The 22,400-nt window shown below is 44.7% G+C and overlaps 1 protein-coding gene across 1 annotated transcript in view; it reads left to right on the top strand.

Annotated features, from left to right (window-relative positions):
• The window catches only part of plcd3b (phospholipase C, delta 3b), a 47,001-nt gene that overhangs the window by 12,295 nt on the left and 12,306 nt on the right, over nucleotides 1-22,400 (top strand). Inside the window, exons 4-9 of the mRNA XM_015974824.3 lie at nucleotides 10,995-11,223; nucleotides 11,841-11,970; nucleotides 12,059-12,284; nucleotides 17,404-17,605; nucleotides 19,481-19,625; nucleotides 19,944-20,096. Coding sequence (XP_015830310.3) covers nucleotides 10,995-11,223; nucleotides 11,841-11,970; nucleotides 12,059-12,284; nucleotides 17,404-17,605; nucleotides 19,481-19,625; nucleotides 19,944-20,096 — 1,085 coding nt within the window. The remainder of the gene's footprint in view (nucleotides 1-10,994; nucleotides 11,224-11,840; nucleotides 11,971-12,058; nucleotides 12,285-17,403; nucleotides 17,606-19,480; nucleotides 19,626-19,943; nucleotides 20,097-22,400) is intronic.

A 22,400-nucleotide genomic window follows, 5' to 3' on the forward strand; every position in this document is an offset into this window, starting at 1 on the left:
TTCGTCTCCTCCACTAACCTGGCTACAGCCTGAGTCACGCTTCTGCGTCTGCGTCAGTGCGGAGACACGCAACGCCATTATCCATCCTTGTGGGCCTGCTGGAGAGCCCTGCAAGGACGGGCGGAGTCGAGCTCTCTTTTCTAAACATCCGTCCTTCGAGACGGAGAACGCAAGCTTATGATTGGTCAAGGCACCGCTGTCGTCTACACCGCCGCCATTGCGCCCTCAAAAACATAAAGAGCTGAGAATAACTAGTGGCAGATACGGGGAAGCTGGAAGAATACTTCGCGAACTTTAAAATTATGAATGTTTAATTCCCCGTGACTGGAGGAGTGAAAAGATGCGCAAGCGTTTTATTTGTGGACGGAAATGACAGGAAACGTGGATTCAGAGGTGGCGAGCGCATGAAGAGATGGAGGAGGATGAGAGACAAATGTGTCTGTGTTAAAAAGTCTCTTATATACAAAAAACACAATATAAACACACCATCTTGGACCGATACATGACAGGATACCACAGAACAGCGCTACGCCCTCTGCTGTCCTGGTGGGGAATTGCTTTGCAACACTCTCCAGGAGACGGAGAAGTATGAGGGCCAAATGTCTCCGTCCGTCCGTGCGTGCGTGTCTCCCTGTTGGAGCTGACGGAGAAGCATGAATCAGGCTTAGGTCTGCTAGAGAAACTGGTTGAAAACAAACCAGCCATCTCTCAAGTTGCATGTTAACTGTAGGCAGGGAAGCTCGCAACGTCGCCACTTTATCAATGAAAATGTTGACAAAATTGTTACACACAGAGTTGGATGCCTGTGCAGGAGAATAATCATCCACATTCAACACAGAGTTAATTGCAGCATACAGAACTCATGGATTATTGGCATTTGCAGACACAAGGTTGGAATAATAGTCAGTCTTTGCGGATTTGACGATTTCCTGCTGGGATTTCCAACTCTCCTTCAGTGCAATTAGGGACACTTGCAACTTGTCCCTCTTCCATCTCCTTTCGCACCTCCTGCATTCCCTTCTTGCAGCCCGAGTGTGGTCCGTTGACAACATAACAGCAGCCTGATTCCCCTTCTTGGGTCGAAGAGACGCAGAATGTTCACACACGTCTCATTAAAATAACGTAGGAGTGCATCCATAGAAGACCAGTCACCCGAGTAAGGCTCAGCACTACTAAATAACAAGGAGAAATGTCCAGTAGAAGCTTGGCTGCTGTTATGTTGTCAACAGACCACACTCGGGCTGCAAGAAGGGAATGCAGGAGGTGCAACAGGAGATGGAAGAGGGACAAGAGTCTAACAGGAGCCACAGATTTACCAACACTACCAGGCACAGTAACGTTGAATAAAACCAGCTTGTGGTCCGAGAAAGCTGCATCCTGAGCACACAGGTTGGACACAGTGAATCCAAGTGACAGCACAATGTGGGCTGCATGGTGGCGCAGTGGTTAGCACTGTTGCCTCGCAGCACGAAGGTTGCAGGTTCGAAACTCAGCTCTGGCCTTTCTGCGTGGAGGTGCGTGTTCTCCCCATGCATGCGTGGGTTTCCTCCGGGTACTCCGGTTTCCCCCACAGATCACAACATGCCCTATAGTCAATAAGGTTAGATCTAGCATCTCTCCTTCAGCCTTATCGCCGCCTCTCCCGACTCCAACCAGGCCCATCATCCTAGATAGCTTTGCTCCTGTTTCTTTGCCTGAGTTAACCAAACTAGTTAACTCTATGAAGACCTCTGCGTGCCCCCTCCACATCTTACCCTCATCTTTGTTTAAAAGTGCTTTTCAGTCCATCGGTCCCAGCGTGCTCTCTATAATTAATGCTTCTCTGGTCTCTGGTCAGGTCCCTGCTTACTTTAAGAACACTGTAATCCACCCGCTTCTTAAAAAACCGAGTCTCGACCCCTCTCTCCATAGCAGCTTCAGACCCATCTCTAAACTTCCGTTCATCTCCAAGATCTTGGAAAAGGTTGTGGCTAAACAACTCACAGCTGCTCTTGATGAACAGAACATCTATGATAGCTTCCAGTCAGGTTTTCGTAGAGCTCATTCTACTGAAACAGCTCTTCTTAGGGTCTCTAATGACCTTCTGACTCACAGTGATGCAGGGGACTGTTCTGTTCTGGTCCTGCTGGACCTGACTGCAGCCTTTGACACTGTTGACCATCACCTGCTACTGGAGAGGCTGAGAGACTGGGTAGACCTATCAGGATCTGCTCTGGAGTGGTTCTCCTCTTATCTCTCTGAGCGCTCCTTTTCTGTGGCCGTCTCCAAGTTTAGGTCCTCCACCACCTCCCTCACCCATGGTGTCCCACAAGGTTCTGTGCTGGGGCCTCTGCTCTTCCTCCTCTATCTGCTCCCTCTTCAGCACATCCTGAGCTCCTTCAAATGAATCTCCTACCATCTTTATGCAGATGACATCCAACTGTACATCTCCTTTAAGCCCCATGAGATGTCTAAGCTGCAGCTGTTACACACCTGCTTAGACTCTATCAAAACCTGGATGGTGGGAGCTTTCTTCAGCTGAATGAAGATGAGACTGAGATCCTCATCTGTGCCCCAGACAAGCTGGTTCCCAAAGTCAGAGACTCTCTTGGTCAGCTTGCTTCTCACACCAAACCTTCTGTCAGGAATCTTGGTGTGACCTTTGACCCAGCTCTCACCCTGGATTCTCATGTCAGTTCTCTTGTTGGCTCTTCCTTCTTCCATCTCAGGAACATTGCTAAGCTGAGTCCCGTTCTGTCCCGCTCTGAACTTGAGACAGTTCTCCACACCTTCATCTCCTCACGCTTAGACTACTGTAACTCTCTTTTCACGTGTCTGAGCAGAACCTCCCTGAACCGTCTACAGGTGGTTCAGAACGCCTGTGCTCGGCTTCTGACCAAGTCCTCCAAACACACCCACATCACCCCGCTTCTCCTCCAGCTTCACTGGCTGCCAGTCAACTTCAGGGTTCATTTCAAGATCCTGGTTCTGGTCTATAGGGCCTTACATGGACAAGCACCATCTTACATTGGTGATCTTCTTAGTCCCTACACCCCCAGCAGGTCCCTGAGGTCCAGTGATCAAAGCCTACAGGTTGTGCAGCACCAGGCTAAAGGTCAAAGGTGACAGATCATCTGCTGCTGTGGCCCCCAGACTCTGGACCTCTCTCCCCCTGAGCCTGAGATCAGTGGACTCAGTGGTCTCCTTTAAAAAGCAGCTGAAGACTCACTTGTTCAAGCTGGCTTTTGTATGACCTTCTTCACCTCTCTCTCTTTATTCTGCTCTCCCCACCTATTCCACCTTCCTCAGGATCCACTGGTTTCCCTCTTTCCTGTTCACTCTCTCTCTTTCTTAACAATTTTTCTTTTAAATCGCAATTGCTTATTCTTGCTCATTTTAACTATATTTTTAAACATTTTCTAAATGCTTTTTTATATTTTTACTTTTTTTTGTTTTGTTTTTGTTTTTGTGAAGCGCCTCGTGATTTTTATCTTGAGAGGCGCTATAGAAATGATATTTTCTTCTTCTTCTTCTATAGGTTATGAACTGTAAGTCGCTTTGGATAGAAGCGTCTGCTAAATGAATAAACGTAAACATAAAACACAAGGTCCAAAATGTGACCACATACCTGGGTGGCCTCCAAACCCACTGGGTGAAATTAAGAGTTCACAAGATTGATGAAAACATGAAGGTTTTTATTTTGATTTAAAAGTTTCTACAGTTGGGTACATCTGAGGTCATGAGGAAGCTGATTTCATCTGTAAGCAGCATAGTAGCTAAAAGCAGTTATAAAGCACTGGGGGAAACCCTAAGTGTCTGTCCCCCACAGTCCCCATGCAGTTTCTAGTGTTCTAGCAATCCAATGGGTATGCCCTAGGGATGGACAATATATCGGCATCAATATCGGTATCGGCCGATGTTAGTCATTTTTAAACATATTGGTATCGGTTTGATCAATAAAACTGGGCCGGCTCTTTTTCCATCTCGTCTCCATTTGTTTGCCTGTTTGGGGGGGGGGGGGGGTGTCATTGTTTAGTCATGTGAACAGTGAATGAAATCACCTCAGAACCGTAAATGTGTGTGTTGTGTGTACATAACAACGTAATCTCAGCTTTAATAATTCTACACAAAATCTGCTGATTTTAGAAGCATTAATTTCAGTATATCAATATCGGCAAATATTGGTATCGGCCCAAAAATGCCCTATCGGTGCATCACTAGTATGCTCTACTTCTGGTATCTCAGCAGATGTTGCTATCTTTACCTTTTCTTCATAAGGAAAGGGAAAAAGAAGGTGGATAACTTTTTCTCATTCATTTTCTTTCTTCCTTCTCATTTATATTCATATACAGTGCAGGCCAAAAGTGTAGAGACACCTTCTCATTCAACATGTTGTCTCTACCTTCCTGACCATTTACATTTGGAGATTATCTCTGAAGGCATCAAACCTATGAATGAACACATGAGGAGGTATGTACTTAACCGAAAAGGTGAAATTACTGGAAACATGTTTTATATTCGATTTTCTTCAAAACAGCCACCCTTTGCTCTGATTACTGCTTTGCACACTCTTGGTATTCTCTTGATGAGCTTCAAGAGGCAGTCACCTGACATAGTTTTCCTACAGTCTTGAAGGAGTTCCCAGAGGTGTTTAGCTCTTGTTGGCCCCTTTTGGGCCATTCCCATCTGTACCGGGTCGGCCCGGGCCGGGTAGCGTAGGTTGTTTACATATCTGGGTGGCCTGGTATTTTTCCGGGCCAACCAAGGCTCATTCTCAGCCCTCTTCTGGAGGAGGTCTGCTTCAGGCCGACCAGGGCCGACACACCCACTGCTGACAGCAAATTCACACCTTCCATTAGAGCAAGCCTCTGATTGGTGGGTAGAATCAGCCCACATGGGCTTAAGGCAAGGATGTGTGGAATCAACCGGGCCAGGCTGGGGCTACCCAGCCCGGGCCGACCCGGTACAGATGGGAATGGCCCATATGTAAATGGTCATGGCCATGAAAATAAAGAAAACACGTTGAATGAGAAGGTGTGTCCAAACCTTTGGCCTGTACTGTAGATGGGCAGTGTTAGTTTTTTAGTGACCTGCAGTATTAACAGGAGAGAACATGCAAACATCACCGCTGCTGTGTTGAAATTCACTGGTCCAGAGCGGGTCAACTCAAAACACGTCATTAACTCTAGGTCAGGGATGCCGCTAGGGGGTGCGCGAGGTGAAAAGTGGAATGGCTGCGGAGCCCAGAGAAGTCTGTCATATGTCACCATTATTGTAGAAACTCATGTGTGGGCGGGCCAAAGAAAACGTAAGCAGGCACAATAAATGTAATTGAAGACAAGTATATTTTTGCGAGCGCGCGCGTGTCCTCCGCATGTGTCCTAGCTTCATAATAACAATGCGCCGAGCTTCAGCACTCTGGCCTGCGCACGCTGATATGTTCAGTATTTGATCATTTTTAACGGTGTTGGAGGAATCTGAAGGTGGCGAGTCATTCTGGCAGATAGTAATTAACACCTGTCTCATGCAGGTGTTCTGACGTTGTAAACCTCACACACAGAACATTGTGGATGTAACTAAATAACAAGAAATGATTCCCATTCAGGCTATTAACAGCGCGCTGAAGATCTGAAGTTCAGAGTGCGTCTGTCAGAGGTCAGACGCGTTCCAGCGGAACCACGGCTCACGGGTGCACAAGTGAGCACATCTGGGCTGGGCAGAAGTTTAAATAGCGCCGATAACGAGACGCGGTGACTCGAGCGGCTGTGCCGCGCGCGCACACACACACGGATTCAATAAGCGCACACGCTGCTTTAACTCCGGCGCGCCGTCAGACTGAAGGCAGAAATGAACGCTGCCTCCACCGTGATAAAAACTTTTAAGAGGTTATTTTTCATTCAAGGTCAAATTAAGATATTAGCTTCTGGGATGAGTCGGGTCCGCTCCAGCCAGTGACTCCTCATGAACCTGACCACATCTCATGTTACTGCAGCATTTGTTATTCCAGTCCGCGTGGCAGCGGATCGCAGATTCAGCCTCACCATAAAACAGCAATGAGTCGGTCTGAGGTAAAAGTGAACCTCATGGCTATATCTTGTCCCCTATAGACATTTGATTACGCACAAGTAGGTGACCAGCTCAGGTTTACGCAGAGCAGAAGGAAGGAGAGCGCTCTGGCCGCACAGGTTAAACGTTCCTACTTTAAGAAAACCGTTAAATTGCATTGTTTATGTGCTACCTGGGCACTCTAAATGTTTATTTAAAATTAAATCAAAGGAAATTGTAATGGTATCGAATGTTTATTAATTACTATTTAAAAAATGAAAGTGATGGGGAATTTTTTTTAAAATCAGATTGACATCTGATATATATATATATATATATATATATATATAGAGCCATGCCCTGATGTGTGGGGGGGGGGGGGGGGGGTTTGGGCGTTGACATGGTCGGGACATAGAAGGGGGTGCGCGGCTAAATAAGTTTGGATGAACTATCTACTTTGCAATTATTGCAAGTAACCCCATTGTTATACTTTCTTGTAAAATGTAATCAAACTTTCAAGCATTTGTGCTGCTTAGATGCCATGTTTCCTGCTTCCGTAAGCTACGCAACGCGCTTGGTGACGTCGTTGGTGACGACTGGAATTTGTAGGGGGAATCGTTTGCTAAAGGTGCAGCACTTCCTGGTGGCTTCATCAGCTTCATTTATACTCTGTTCAGTTCGCTAGCTTTTGCTGGCTCCTCTGTTATGTGTAGGGTTTTTTCTGTTTGAGCATTTCGTGCGGACGTCTGTATTGTTGCTGCCTGCACCTCACCTGAGTAAGATAAAAGACCGAATGCAGTTTACCTGCTTTCTTCCTGGATACATGAGCTTGAGTCCTGCCTGCAACAAACAGCTTTCTGACAGGTTTATTCAAATCTAGCAGAGTTTACCATTAACACGAAAATGTTTGACAGTGTAGGATCTACAGAGAGTCTTGTGTTACAGGGGAACACCGGGGAAAGCACCTGCTTCTTTATTGGGTATTTTATCATTTCAGCTTCACACTCACGCATATACACAGGTCCTTCTCCCAAAATTAGCATATTGTGAAAAAGTTCATTATTGTGTGTAATGTACTGATAAACATTAGACTTTCATATATATTAGATTCATTACACACAACTGAAGTAGTTCAAGCCTTTTATTGTTTCTAATATTGGTGATTTTGGCGTACAGCTCATGAAAACCCAGAGTTCCTATCCGTGATTTGAGAGCACATTTTCCTGAACGATTAAAAGTGGGTTTCATTTAAACGGCGGATTCTGTGGATAGGATATTGGATTGTCGCTGCTGTGTGTTTTTCTCTAAATGTGTGTTTAGTGTCTTTTTACATCCTTTTGATTTAACAGCTTATTGTTGAATGTTGATGGAGGAAACTCGGGTTCTGTTGTTTGGAAGATCAGCTCTTCCCGTTCTGCATGTGTGTGCGGTTTATACATGGGTGAATATTAAGCATGTTTTTGGAAGGACGTTGTTACTGTGAAGCGGACCCGTTACTGGATTGAGGTTGAGTTTCACCGCTGATGACATCCACAGACAACATCCCCCACACTTTTGAAAAGCTTGCAGCGCGCCTGTTTGTCAGAATTCAGCTTCAGTAAGTTGGAAGCGAACCAGGAACAAATATCTGCAAAGTATTCAGAGTGAGGATGGTGGAAGTGTTGTAGATAGAGCAGTTGAAATATACACTCACTGGCCACTTTATTGGGCTGCATCTGCTGTGTAATCATGACATTTACTTGGACAAAGAGGGCAAGATGTGGTACTGATTCCACCAAGAGATCATGCAAGAAGTCTGCCTCATTTTCATCAGTAAGAAATTTTTATTTCTGTCCTTTAGGGTTAGGGTTGAATGGGGGAAATGCTGTGCATTTAACATAACACTGCTTGGCCAAAGATAGGTTAAATATAATGTGTTGGTAGGGCGGGCTGGCTAACGAAACTGGAGCTAAGTAGGATAACCAAGGCAAGCAGAGGCGTCTGGGCTTCGCGAGGCCGCCGTTGCAGAAGGGAGGTTTGCAGAATTTCGGTAATGTTTCTCTCCCTTTAGCAGTGTCAGCGCTGTTATCAGAGATTTGCAAAAATGCTTCCCTTCATTCTCTCGGAGGTAGCTTCCTCTGTCTCCCAGCCAGGAACAGCTGCTAGACGCAGGCAGCCCGCTCCCGTCTTCCAGGGCAAGACTGTAGTCGTGCTGGTCGCCGCCGGTGGAGCTGTCTGAGAAAGACCACGGGAACGCCGCAGCTTTTGTTGCTAAGAGCGCCCGGAAACCTCTGTTAGCTTCAGGTCTGCATGTTGCTAATTTCCTGCTGATCTGCGACCGCGGCCGTGGAGCGGAGCATGAACTTATTCACCCTTTCTACCAATTCCACTTTTCCTCTGATCCACTGGTTCTTATTTGTTTTCTCTTTACCTTTCCTTACATTTTTAATCACTATTTTAATTTTCATTAATTTATGATATTTTGTAATCATTAAACATTTTTTGTTATTTTTTTATTTTTGTTCTTGTGAAGCACCTTGTGTTAGCTCGTAGCTACATTGGTTCAAAGTTTTTGGGTGTCAATCGTTTGCTCCCACCTTCACAGCTCCACCTCTTTTCCTATTTTTGGATTGTCTGGATGTGATGAGACGTGTGACATGGCCAAAATGGCGATGGTTGGAACTAGAGCCCTGCGTGGGACTGTTTTCTTCAGCCCGCTCCCGCCCGCTCCCGCTGAATTTCTGACCATTACCGCCCGCACCTGCAGCGTGCATGTCCACTCCCGCCCGCACCTGCAGCGTGCATGTCCACTCCCGCCCGCACCTGCAGCGTGCATGTCCACTCCCGCCCGCACCTGCAGCGTGCATGTCTACTCCCGCCCGCAACCGCAAAACTCACAGAAATTATTACCTCACAATAAAAGAGATGTACTGAGTTTGTGTCCTCAACATGTCATTTTATAGGTTATACCAGGGGTCGGCAACCCGCGGCTCTTCCATCCATCTGATGCGGCTCTCTGTGCTTGTAAAATAATGAATGGATATTTAAATAAAATGCTTTATATTTTACTGAATTAATTTTACATCTGTAAGCTAATTCTAAAGATTGTCTGTGTAAACCTGAACAGGTCCAACCCGGTCTTACTGTGAGACCGGGTTGACGCGTCATGCTTGTGCGTAATCATAGGTGCTTTCTGAGCTGACGAGGATGTGAGATTCTGGGATTCTCCTCAGATCCTGGATGTGTCGCCACATTGGAGACAGGAACAAGCGCTATTCAGCCAAAGTTTCATCATCAGGGAACATTTTCTAAGTGACAAGTCTCTCTGAGAGACCGGGTTTGGAAAACACTCGCTTCAGTGGAAGGAATCTTCCTGCATGCGCTCTGGTTCTGCGACGCGCTCCAAGCCCCTCTCCACATCCTCAGCTCGCTGTGCTCCTTATGTACGCGCTGACTCTTTTCTTGGGTGGTTTAGCTACATCTGCGATGTGCGTAGAGTAAAATGTCAGTTCGTCTGCATGCGTCGGGGTAATTCTTTCTATTCTTTCTCCGTCAAAATAAACGGTTAAATACGGGAACTGTCCGGTCAACACAAGCCCTGCTTTTAACTGTTCTGTTTTCTTGTGAAAATTGTTGGAAAGAGATCAAATTTAACTTGATTAACACCAGAGCCAGTGTGCCGTCATCTCCGTGACGCTAAATGAGGGAAAAACAAATAGATCGGGTCCTGCACCTCTTTTAACACATCGGTCAGGATTGACGCACTTTGTTTTCATTTAGTTTTTAACCCTTTAACGCCGAGGCGTCACCAGGATCACCGGTGACGCCTCGGCGTATGTGATTTCAGATAACTCCTCGCTATATTAAACTATAGAATTCTTAAAAAAATAAAACACAAAGGAGCTGCTGTGTGGGGTTTAAAGGGTTAATGAAATCAAGGCCGTTTCATATTCTCTTCTCCTCTGTAATCAGGCAGTCATCGAGGTCGCTTCTCTAACAGAGACCTGAATGAGAAATATTAACACAATCGGAGAAACTCCTCCAGATGTCTGACTGGCCTCGCTTCGGTGTTTGTGTCATAAAGACCTTGTTTCAGCTTCTTTTCAACATCAGTTCCCGACTCCATCATACTCATCCCGATCCCGCACTGTTTCTTTTAGCCGACCGTTCCCGCCCACAGCAAAATTCACACCGCCCGCCCCCGCAAGATTTGTGTTGGGTCCGGCGGGAGCCAGTCCCGATGCAGCCCTCTAGTTGGAACCACCCATTTGGCCTCATTGCCATCTTTAGAGGGTTTTCTCCAGGATTATATGTCTATGGTTTTTACCAAATGATTTTCACCCAGTGGGTAGACTGTTGTTCTACAGTTCAGCACAACGTGTAACAACATTATAAACAGTCATAAGGCAGAATTAGCACATCTTTTGCAGTGGTCGTTCTCTTGCACCAATCTTCTCTGAACCTCCCTGCTTTGCAGTCAGGAAAGCCCCTACCTTGGAGGAAACACTACATCTCATCTCCTGTCCCTCATCACATGGGACTTTCCAGTGCGGTTCATGTAGGCATTGTCATCAAATCAATAAAAACAGATCGCACAAGGACTCGGTGGGTGACAGAATCTTCTGGTGCAAACACTACACCACAAGCCACCAGATTTCCCGGTCTCAATCAGGAGAAGGGTCTGACGGGGTTTCTGCCCAATGTATGAAAACTGGAAGTTGGTTCCATCAGCGAGTAGCTGGAGAAATGAAAGCTCTGAGTCCTGTTTTACCTTAGGAACCACGAGTACGTCTGCACTCTGAGAGCCAGGTGCAAAATTGGGAACATCTTGAGCCAGAGATTCTTTTAAAGACAGCCAAAACTGAGATAAACCTGTGGATTCTAAAATGTTTTATAATACTTCCCATATCTTTGTTTTGAAATTATTTATGAAAAATCACACAATAATTCTTACCTGTGCTGTTCTCTTACACCTTCTGTCTATCATCTAGTCAATGTTATGGATGTGGAGTGCATTCAAGAGGGCTGCCAGTCAGAGACACTACGGCGCATGGCTGGCTCAGTTCCTGAGGACCAGTGTTTAACAGTGGTCTTCAAAGGGTCTCGCAAGAGCCTGGATCTGCTCTGTGAAAGCCAGGAAGAGGCTCGGCACTGGGTCCGTGGCATTCACACCCTGCAGGAGAGGCTGAAGAACATGAACCAAAAGGATAAACTTGACCAATATCCTTCCACGGCTTGGTAACAATGATCTTTAATTCCTTCAGAAATGTCATGGTTTTTGGGACAAGGGGTGTTAGAGACACTTCAGTTCTCAGTGACAGTTTCATTAAAGCTGTTGCTAAAACAAACCTAACCTGCATCTGTTGACTTCTCTCCATTTAGATCCATTGATCTACTAGATCAATCAGAATTTGGTTTAATTATGAAATGCCTAATCAGGACAGGAGTTGTGTTAAGGCGCATCACACAGTAAACATACCAATAGTGTTCAGTTCATTTAGCCAATCAGTAAAAAGTTTCCTAACCCTATTTAGTAAGAGATCAACTTTATTGTACTTATCTTAGTGAATCTATAATTAATTCAACAGGTAAACTAGTAGTAGCATGTGCAATGTCAACGAGAGTAAAACGTTATCATCAGGAGAGGGAGAATGTCTAAGTGCCGATGGCCCCTCCATGAGGCCACCACTGCTCAGCAGAATACTAATGCAGCTACTGCTGGGGAGAAGTACAGGTCCAGAATGAAATGGAGACAGAACTGGTATGAATATTAGTTGTGAGCTGCAAACCCAGATAGTCAATTTCTAAATGTTGCTTCCCTAACGATTTTGTGTTACTTGGATTCGTACTTATCTGAGTAAGGCTGACCAGAATCACGATAACAAGATGAGTTATGAAGAGGTCCAAAAGCTGCTGCAGATGATTAACGTTGACCTGAGTGATCAGTATGCTCGCACTCTTTTTCAGGTAGAGTAGCACACGCTGAGAGATCTTGACTGTTAGGTCAACATGAACGCATAAACAAAAAGTAACATAATCTTTGTCTGAATGACAGAAATGTGATCAGTCAGCTGATGGTCATCTGGATCATGAAGAAATTGAAATATTCTGCAGAGAGTTGCTTCGGAGACCAGAACTGGACGCCATATTCATTCACTACTCTGCAAACGGCTGCGTGCTCACCACTGTGGACCTGAGGGATTTCCTCAAGGACCAGGGGGAAGATTCTTCACTCACACATGCTCAAAGCCTCATACTCACCTATGAGCTCAATGAGTGGGGTACAGTACTTAGTCCCACCTTATCTACCCCTAACCTTACCATAACCAAATCTATGTTGTATGGTCAAACCAATTCTCCCCCTAACCATTCACTAACCTTATCTTAACCCTAGCCTATCTTACCTACTGTTAATCACAACCTTTCTCTAACTGTACCTAATTCCCTACTCTGTCCTGCTTTTCAATCTATACTACTCTATATATATATATATATATATATATATATATATATATATATATATATATATATATATATATATATATATATATAAAAGGTCAAAGTGGGCAACACCCCCTAAGGTGGTTGAGACTAAAAGTTCCTGATGTGGCAATACCAAGGGATGGCTACATCATGAAAAGGAACACGAGAAACTAAAGGAATACCAGGGCCTCAAAGAAGAACTTGGGAAATCCTAGAGAGTGGAGACATCAGTGGCGCCTGTGGTCATCGGGGTCATCATGGCACTCAGGGCAGTAAGCCCCTCCTCATGCTGCCTTGATTTTGGTCTCCAATCTTCTCTTCTATGGTGGGTATTAGGGGTGTGCCGGTACGCCTGACATCCCGGTTCGGTACATATCTTGGCTTAATATTACGGTTCGGTACAGTAAATAAATTAAAAACGCTTTCCTTTTGTGTAAACAGTAAATTCTTTATTTACATTTAAGTTGAACATTTACTTGCTTTACATTCTGCGAGATATCCCCAGTAAATGAAAATTCACATGTATGATGTTTTACATAAAAATACATACTGGTTTCAATATTATTGGAAAAATGCAGCATCAACATTTGACTTGCTCTTTACAAATAAACAACTGAAAGAGCTGGCTTAACCACTGAAATAAAGAATTATTTTGTGCATACAAGCAAAACTTTAAGACTTTTTAAAGTGCAACTATTCTTGTAATCTCTTTTTTAACATATAGTCTGAGAAAAAATAAGATAAAAATAAATATGTGCAAGTTTAAATATTTATTTAGATGATTATTGTGCTGGTTTTTTTGAAGAACTTATGTGTAAATGAAGGAACAAACGGAATTATTACGATTGAAATAGTTAACAAAAACATTCTGCAACATCAGGAGTTCCAGCTTGTTGCCTTTCTAGGTTCACTCATCCTTCATGTTTTTTGCCAGAAATTAGTCCGCATTGTCTGCAGAAAGGGCAGATGTGTTGGCTGTTACGACATCTCCAGCAGTAGAAAAAAGCCTCTCGCTGGGGACAGAGGACGCTGGTATGCCAAGGTAGCATTTGCTAGCTTGGCATTGTGGGCATACATGTGTTCATTGCTACATATCTCACGGGGAAGCCGTTGTGTTCCCATACAGGAGACTTTAATGACAACCGTGGATATTCGAGCTCTTCCTCTCCCGAGTCGCTTGCCATGACTTCTGCGGCGCTCCACTATGTGTTTAGTTAGCATGCTGTAGGTAAATGTGCAACGCAATTAGAGTAGAAACTTGGTACGAAAGTGCGTACCGCACCGACAGGGGCGTACCGACACATTCGAATACACAGGGGCGTACTGGCCCACCCCTAGTGGGTATTGTTTCTCATGGTTGCTCCTGGACTCAGTGGCAGATTTAGCAATTTGGGGGCCCAAGGCGAACACAGACATGGGCCCCCTTACCCAAAATTCTCGACAATCTTATCTTTAACTGGATTTGTGAAACTCTCCCCTCTTCTGACATGAGTTATTTTCCCTTTTTATTGGTCCTCCTCGTTTTCCCTGTCTTTCTCTCCCTTTGAGTGCCTTCAATATTTGCTCTGCTTTATTCTTCCTGTCAGGGCTCCTGTGCTTTTGCCTTTTTTTTTTCTATTTTCCATTTTGGTCTGTTTTCCTCCCTTTAAACATTTTCCAGTGTCTTTCCTTTCTGCTTCCTTTTGATGTTTACATTAAAAAATGACGTCACTTTAGGAAGTGAAGATAAAAGCTATTTAAAGGCAAGCTGATTCCTTCTCTTATTGGAGCCACTAGGATAACTCCCATTTCATGCTTAATGTTTTGACTACGGCTTCGAGTTTGTTACGAACGCTCCTGCCTCTCTTCTACTTCTTCCGCTTTCTCTCCTTCTTCTTATTTGTGGTCTTATGGCACTTGGCAAACAACAATTTGGTGCATTACTGCCTGCAACTGGATTGGACTGGAATGACTACCAATCGCTTCCTGTTTGTGCAACGACGTCTTAAAGGAATACTCCATTGTGGCATTAACAGAGGGGTGCCAGCAGTCAGGACTGGGGGGCCCCCAACATAATGGGGCCCCAGGCTGCTGTTGACCTATGCCTAATGGTAAAACCGCCACTGCTTGCTCTAACAACTAAGACTCTCAAGGATCACTGCTGCTGTAGTGTATGTCAGCTCATTGGTTTCTGTGATGGTAATATATATATATATATATCTATCAATATATATATATATATATATATATATATATATATATATATATTAGGGCCGGGACTTTAATGCGTAAATTATGATTAATTAATTAGAAGAAAATAACGCGTAAAAAAAGAATTCAATCATTTAATCGCAGCTTGCATTTCGAGCACGGCGGAACCTTTGTCATTGCACGAATTCCTCGTAGACAGAATATCACTGACGCACACAACAATGCACAGTCCTACTGGCTACTAAAACGTAATAAAAACAGAAAGAAGTTGCCTTGCTTGGACTGATGCAGGATTTAGGAAACACGTCCGCCTCTTTTCTTAACTTGAAAAAAACACTTCCAGACAACAACGGAGTCCGTGTCGCGGACATTTTTCAGAGATCGTCTCTGCTGCGGCTGCCCGGTGGCAACGGGAACTTTACAAAAGTTGCGGTAAGCTATATTTTTAACATTTACGTAACATCTGTGCAGCGCTGAAAGCACCAGACAGAATAATTCTGTGCCCTAACAGTAGTTTATGAAAGTAGTCAGACAAACGAGAGGCACCTGGCTGCCGCTGGGAGAACGCTCCGTGTTCTCACTACTCTGTAAACAATCACAAACAACGTGTCTTAAAGTTGAAAACAGAAGTTTAAGTTAAAACAGAAACACTCTGAAACTTTTCTGATGATTTTCTAAACAATTCTGTCGGGGAGTTATACGTTTCTGAGACGAGTCTCTGTCTAAACATCACATGCATTACTATCATTAAGCAGCAGGTGTGTTGAAGCTGTCATCAGCTAAGGGGCGGATGCTTAAGTGCATCAGGGGCAGCGAGGAACGAGGAAGTGGTGATCAGGCTGGAGATCACACCAGATTCGCTGCTGCAGACGTGAATCTGCGGGTCTGCAGCATCCCCTTCTTAACGTGACATCAGGACTTCCCATGTAAGGAAGGTCCGCTCACCTGTTCGTCAGATCATTATTTCCTCGCCATGATCTTTTATCATCCCATCATCCTCCAGTCATCCAACTGGAACCAGTTAGTGTTCCTGATCATTCTCAGAATATGCCACGCCTGCTCTGGTGTTAAAAGTTAGTACACTTAAGTCCTACATCATATTTGTGCCTGTTCTACTGTCATTTTGAAGGATTATTATTCATTTATGTGTTTTTACTACATTATGAGTAGAAATGCTAATAAAAACTCCCAATTATACAAACAAGTGAAACTGGAAAAATTAGAATCTGGTGCAAAGTCAAATTTATTTCAGTCATTCAACTAGACAGAGAGACTATTTAAAGGCTCAGGAACCCTTTGCAGGTGTTTTCTATTAGTAATTATAAATTTTAGTTGATTTGGGTTTTGTTTCATATCACACAGTGACATTTGAACAATTAAAATGCATTTTTGTATTAAAAGCTTTAGTTTACAGTAATAACTATGTCTGATGTTTGATTCTCATCTTCGTCCTCTTCCTCCGCTTATCCGGATCCGGGTCGCGGGGGCAGCATCCCAACTAGGGAGCTCCAGACCGTTGTCTCCCCGGCCACCTCCACCAGCTCCTCCGGCAGGACCCCAAGGCGTTCCCGGACCAGATTGGAGATGTAACCTCTCCAACGTGTCCTGGGTCGACCCGGGGGCCTCCTGCCGGCAGGACATGCCCGAAACACCTCCCCGGGGAGGCGTCCAGGAGGCATCCTGACCAGATGCCCAAACCACCTCAACTGGCTCCTTTCGATCCGGAGGAGCAGCGGTTCTACTCCGAGTCCCTCCCAAATGTCCGAGCTCCTCACCTTATCTCTAAGGCTGAGTCCGGCCACCCTACGGAGGAAACTCATTTCGGCCGCTTGTATCCGTGATCTCGTTCTTTCGGTCATTACCCAAAGCTCATGACCATAGGTGAGGATTGGGACGTAGATCGACCGGTAAATCGAGAGCCTGGCTTTCTGGCTCATCTCCCTCTTCACCACGACAGATCGGCTCAGCGTCCGCATCGCTGCAGACGCCGAACCAATCCGCCTGTCGATCTCCCGATCCTTCCTACCCTCACTCGTGAACAAGACCCCGAGATACTTAAACTCCTCCACTTGAGGTAGGACCTCTCCCCCGACCCGGAGGTGGCAAGCCACCCTTTTCCGGTCGAGAACCATGTTCTCAGATTTGGAGGTGCTGATCCTCATCCCAGCCGCTTCACACTCGGCCGCAAACCTACCCAGCAAGAGCTGAAGGTCAGAGCTGGATGAAGCTAGGAGGACCACATCATCTGCTAAAAGCAGAGACTAGATTCTCCTGCCACCAAACTCGACACACTCCACACCACGGCTGCGTCTAGAAACTCTGTCCACAAAGGTAATGAACAGAACCGGTGACAAAGGGCAGCCCTGGCGGAGTCCAACTCTCACCGGGAACAGGTCCGTCCAGTATGTCCCCTAGCATTCTAAGCCTATAGCAGCATAACTACAGATATAACTCTGGAAAAAGAGCAAGTTATTTTAAAATACTGGCTAAGCACTAACTCTGGCACCAGCACTGTGCCAGTCCTGGTTCTGTTTTTATCAAAAAGCCCAATAACTCTACCCTTCTCTACTACACTTAACCCAAACTGATCCTACCCTACCCCTAACTCTACTGCACTCCCAACCCTATCCTAACAATGTGTTTTTCTGAGAATGACTACTAAAGCTTCTTTGGTCATTTAAGGACCAGCTTTTATTGTCGTGTATTTGTGCCTTTTGCCTTATTCAGCCAAGAGAAACCAGTTCATGACCCCCAACGGTTTCACCATGTACATGCTGTCTAGGGAGAACAGTGTGTTTGACCCGGAACATGCACTGGTTTACCAAGACATGAAACACCCACTGGCACACTACTTTATCTCCTCCTCCCACAACACCTACCTTACCAAGGACCAGGTGACTGGTAACAGCAGCATAGAGCCATACATACGGTAAGTAGAGCCATGTCATAACCCTACAACAGTAACCCTAACCCTAACCTTAAAGGGATCATGCACAGCAAATTTGAAAGTTAAGAATTAACACTTAGTTAAGCTAAAATGGTTCAAATGAAGGCAACTGAACTTCTTTGGGTTCTTGAAGCATTGTCAATTCTGGCTGGAATATGGCTGGTTGTTTTATGGTTGGTAGGTACGTTGGCAGGTTGGTTGGTTGGTAGGCAGGTAGGTAGGTTCTTTGGTGAAAGTAGTTAAATGAAGTGGGCATTTGAAGCTGAAGTAATTTTGAGCAGACATAATGGTTCTCCCAGGACACAGCATGAAATGGAGCAAAGGAGGCTCGACCCTCCCATACTTTTCCATTATAATTGTCATGAAATTTTCTAAACAACCACTAATCAGACTTAAACCTTAAACTGTGATTTTAGAAAAATGGTAAAAGATATCAAGAAGCAGAGTCATGCGATAATAACTTAATCTGTTGTGACTGCTGTAAACTTTGAATGAAGTCTCTAGGTCAAAGTACGGAAAAGTAGTTCAAATGGCTGAAAGGATTTTGTGAAAAAGTAAAGATTCTCCATACATTTCAATGGATCAGAAACTTGCAGAGAAAGATATTGATACCAAAATTAATGGCTGGAATCAGCTGGACATTTTGATATCAAATTTGCTGAAATGGCAAAAACATTGTAGGAGGAACTAATGAAAAACCTACGGAACCAGAGATAGGATCACTGTAGTTTGAATGGTGTAAACAGTAATGCATTAAATTACATTTTCAGCAGCGAAACCTCAACTAAAATACAGCATAGGCACATTCTGACGGAAACAGTTTTTACAGACGCTAAAAATAAAGCTGTTACGTGTTTCACCGCTTCACGCACCAAACGTGGAGTAGAAAATGGCGTCCATGAGATTCCTTCAGAAGGGATCTTTGTCAGTTACCCAGATGATAAAAAGTCACTTCCTGGTGTTGTACCTGGAGATTTAACAATCCCAATTCTCCACTTTTACACTGAAGTGTTGTTATTTATGACAAAGGCTACACCAAAGTCTCAACACTTTAATATGAGCCAACACTGGCATTTAACTGTGTGTGTGTTTCACAAGGGGAGGTATATGTTTGGTTCAGGTATGCTCCATCTCGGTCTCTTCGCTCAGCCTAGCAGGAACTTCTGGTGGTCCCCCGGTCGAAATATCGATCGAGGGGTAGTCGTGCTTGTTCTGTTCTGGCTCCAACTCTGTGGAACGAATTGCCACTGAGCATTAGGCAGGCACCATCCCTTCACGTCTTAAGTCTCGTTTAAAGACTCATTTTTATCTGATTGCGTTTTAGCGCTAGGGTTCTTTGTATTGCCCTGACATTATGGTTTTAATTCTTCTTCTTTTTAACCCAGATGCTTGATTTTATTTTGTCCACCATTTCTTTTTGATCAATTAGTCTTATTCCATTATCTCTCTTTATTTTTAATAGTGTTTGCTTGATATTTTATGATTTTATGTTTTTATCTTGCTTTTATGCCCAGGTACTGGGAATGTTTTTCTTATGATGAGGCTGTTCAGCACCTTGGGCTTCCGATAACATTGTGGAAGGTGCTCTACAAATAAAATTTGATTGATTGATTGATTGATTCAGGAGCAGGACGGCATCTCCACCACACCTCTAACCAAGCCGTCTCACCTGCAAACTTTTACAGATCTAAAGCTGAGCTAGCTACACACCTGCTTCCTTTCCGCCAAGGACTCTCAGTTCAAGCAGTCAAACCAGCTAACCACATTTTCTAGGGAAATGCTTCTGATTGTAGCTGGTCTGTGTCACACATTCAGCCTTGCTGCTTCAAAGCATCTGACTGATTACTTCTCTTCTAGAGCTTTGAATCAGGGCTGTCGTTGTGTAGAGCTTGACTGCTGGGATGGTGATAAAGGTGAACCTGTCATCTATCACGGTCACACATTCACCTCCAAAGTGGACTTTGTGGACGTTATTGAGACAATCAATGAGTACGCTTTTAAAGTGAGTATGTTCTCTGAGTCTAAATCCCTCTTATAGACATGCATGACCGTTCCCTTTGCCAGTCCTGTCTGATTAATATCAGATAAACAGGCTTGCCATACATTCTTCTATGGGGGTGTTTCAAAAGTCTGCACTACAGAAAGAGGTAAATGAATCAGTATTAGCATTTTGGTGGCAGCATCTTGTTGTAATTCATTATTCTGGTTTGTTTTTCAGTGGTTGGAGTGAAAATGGACTTTAATTTTGTACTTTTGCTCAAATCTGCCAGAATAGGGTTCACCTAGAGGTAGCGCTGTTCACCTTATTGCTCTCCCTCAGGCATCTCCATACCCTCTCATCCTTTCCCTGGAGAACCACTGCTCCCGTGAGCAGCAGATGGTGATGGCTCGACACCTGCGATCCATTCTGGGTGACAAGCTGGTCACTAAGCCCCTCAAAGGCCTGGATTCCTGCTACCTGCCGTCCCCAGAGGTAAAATAGTGACATAACTCGTTTCATTGAGCCTAACAAGGACTAAAAAGAGAAAAACTGTTCTCTTCACATGCTTTTTTTGGACCTTTTACTTTTCTGTTTCTGGTGCTGTGAAGCTTAGAGGATTTTTACTGCTATTTTTTCACTTTCTGAGCACTTGTTAGATACGTAACCATGGCAACAAGCTGGTTTACAATCGGGAGCAGCTGATTAACATTGGAAAGGCTGAAATAATACCTCAACTGAAGCCACAAATCCCAAATGAGGTAAAACGCAAGAAGCGTGAGTGCATTGCGGGAGCAAAATGGAGACAGAGAAAGAGGAAATTCAAACCATCTCTTCCATCGACCATAATGGGCAATGTGAGATCACTGGCTAACAAGATGGATGAACTCCAAGCCCTTTCAAGGACTCAGCCAGAGTATCGGCAGTGCAGTGTTATGTGTTTCACTGAGACGTGGCTGCAAGACCATATCCCCGATTCCAGCATCTCTCTGCCAGGATTCCTGACTGTACGAGCAGACAGAGATCTGAAGAGGAGCAGGAAAAGAAAAGGAGGTGGAGTGGCAGTGCTTGTCAATAACAGATGGTGCCATCCAGGTCATGTTTCAGTGAAATGTCGTCTCTGCAGCCCAGATGTTGAACTCTTGGCAGTAAGTTGTCGCCCATATTATTTGCCAAGATAGTTCACCAGTGTTGTCTTGGCAACCGTTTATATTCCACCTTCAGCCATTGCTGAAAATGCATGTGATGCCATCAGTTCCGTTGTCGCTAAGCTACAAACCCAGCACCCCAATGCATTTGTGGTTATATCTGGTGATTTTAATCATGCCTTGCTCTCTGCTACACTTCCAACATTTCAACAGTTTGTCATCTGCTCCACCAGAAAAAACAAGACCTTGGATTTGTGTTATGCAAATGTAAAGAATGCATACATGTCCAAAACAAGACCTCCTCTGGGACAATCAGATAACAATCTTGTTCTTCTCTGCTCAGAATACAAACCACTTGTTCAGAGGCAACCTGTGACAAGAAGAACTGTGAGAAAATGGTCTGAAGAAGCCCTGCAGGGTTGTTTTGAGACCACAGATTGGATGACTATCTGCCAAGGAAATGAAGAGGACATCAATGCCATGACTGGATGTGTCACTGACTATATAAACTTCTGTGTGGACAACATCATACCCACCAGAACTGTGAGATGCTTCGCTAATAACAAACCCTGGATCACCAGTGAACTGAAGAATCTGCTAAATGAGAAAAAAGAGCCTTCAAGGAGGGAGACAGGGAATTATTGAGGAGTATACAGAAGCAACTGAAGATCAAGATCAGAGACAGCAAGGAGGCATACAGGAAGAAGCTGGAGAACAAACTACAGAGGAACAATATCAGAGATGTCTGGTCAGGGATGAAGAAGATCACAGGCTTCAAGCAGAGGAAGGATTGCACAGATGGCAGCCTGGACACAGCCACTGAACTGAACAAGTTCTTCAATAGGTTCAGTTCAGGAACAAACCCAGCATCCTCCTCGCCTGTCCCCAGCCAATCAGACATCCCATCCTCCTCTGATCCAACATTTTCCTGTCACACGCCAGCTCTTTTGTCCTCCAACGCAGTCATGGACTCTTCTGGTTCTATAAATCTGTCTTCAACCAAGTCAGGAGATGCTGCTGCCCCATTTACCTCCCCCTCCCACCTATCTGTCTCTAGAAGTCAGGTGAAGAGGCAGCTGGAGAGACTGAACAGGAACAAGGCTGCAGGTCCAGATGGTGTCAGCCCCAGAGTACTGAAGGCCTGTGCAGAGCAGCTCTGTGGGATTGTGCAGCACCTCTTCAACCTCAGCCTGGCCCCGGAGAAGGTTCCAGTCCTGTGGAAGACATCCTGCCTTGTTCCTCTTCCAAAGAAAACTCGTGCATCAGTCAATGATGACTACAGACCGGTTGCCCTGACATCCCACATCATGAAGGTCCTGGAGAGACTCTTGTTGGTTCACCTGAATAAGCAAACTAGAACATATCGGGACCCGCTGCAGTTTGCTTATCACCATGGAGTTGGAGTTGAAGATGCCGTCATCCAGCTGCTTCAACCAATCCACTGTCATCTGGACAAAGCAGGCAGCACTGTCAGGGTCATGTTCTTTGATGTCTCCAGTGCATTTAACACAATCCAGCCTGATGTACTTTGCCAGAAACTCCAGAAGACACAGGTGGGGGCCTCAACTATCGCCTGGATTAAAGACTACCTGACAAACAGACCACAGTTTGTGAGGCTGAAGAACTGCACATCAAACCAGGCGATCAGTAA

Source organism: Nothobranchius furzeri, chromosome 16 (assembly GCF_043380555.1).
Source record: "Nothobranchius furzeri strain GRZ-AD chromosome 16, NfurGRZ-RIMD1, whole genome shotgun sequence".
Taxonomy (NCBI): Eukaryota; Metazoa; Chordata; class Actinopteri; order Cyprinodontiformes; family Nothobranchiidae; genus Nothobranchius; species Nothobranchius furzeri.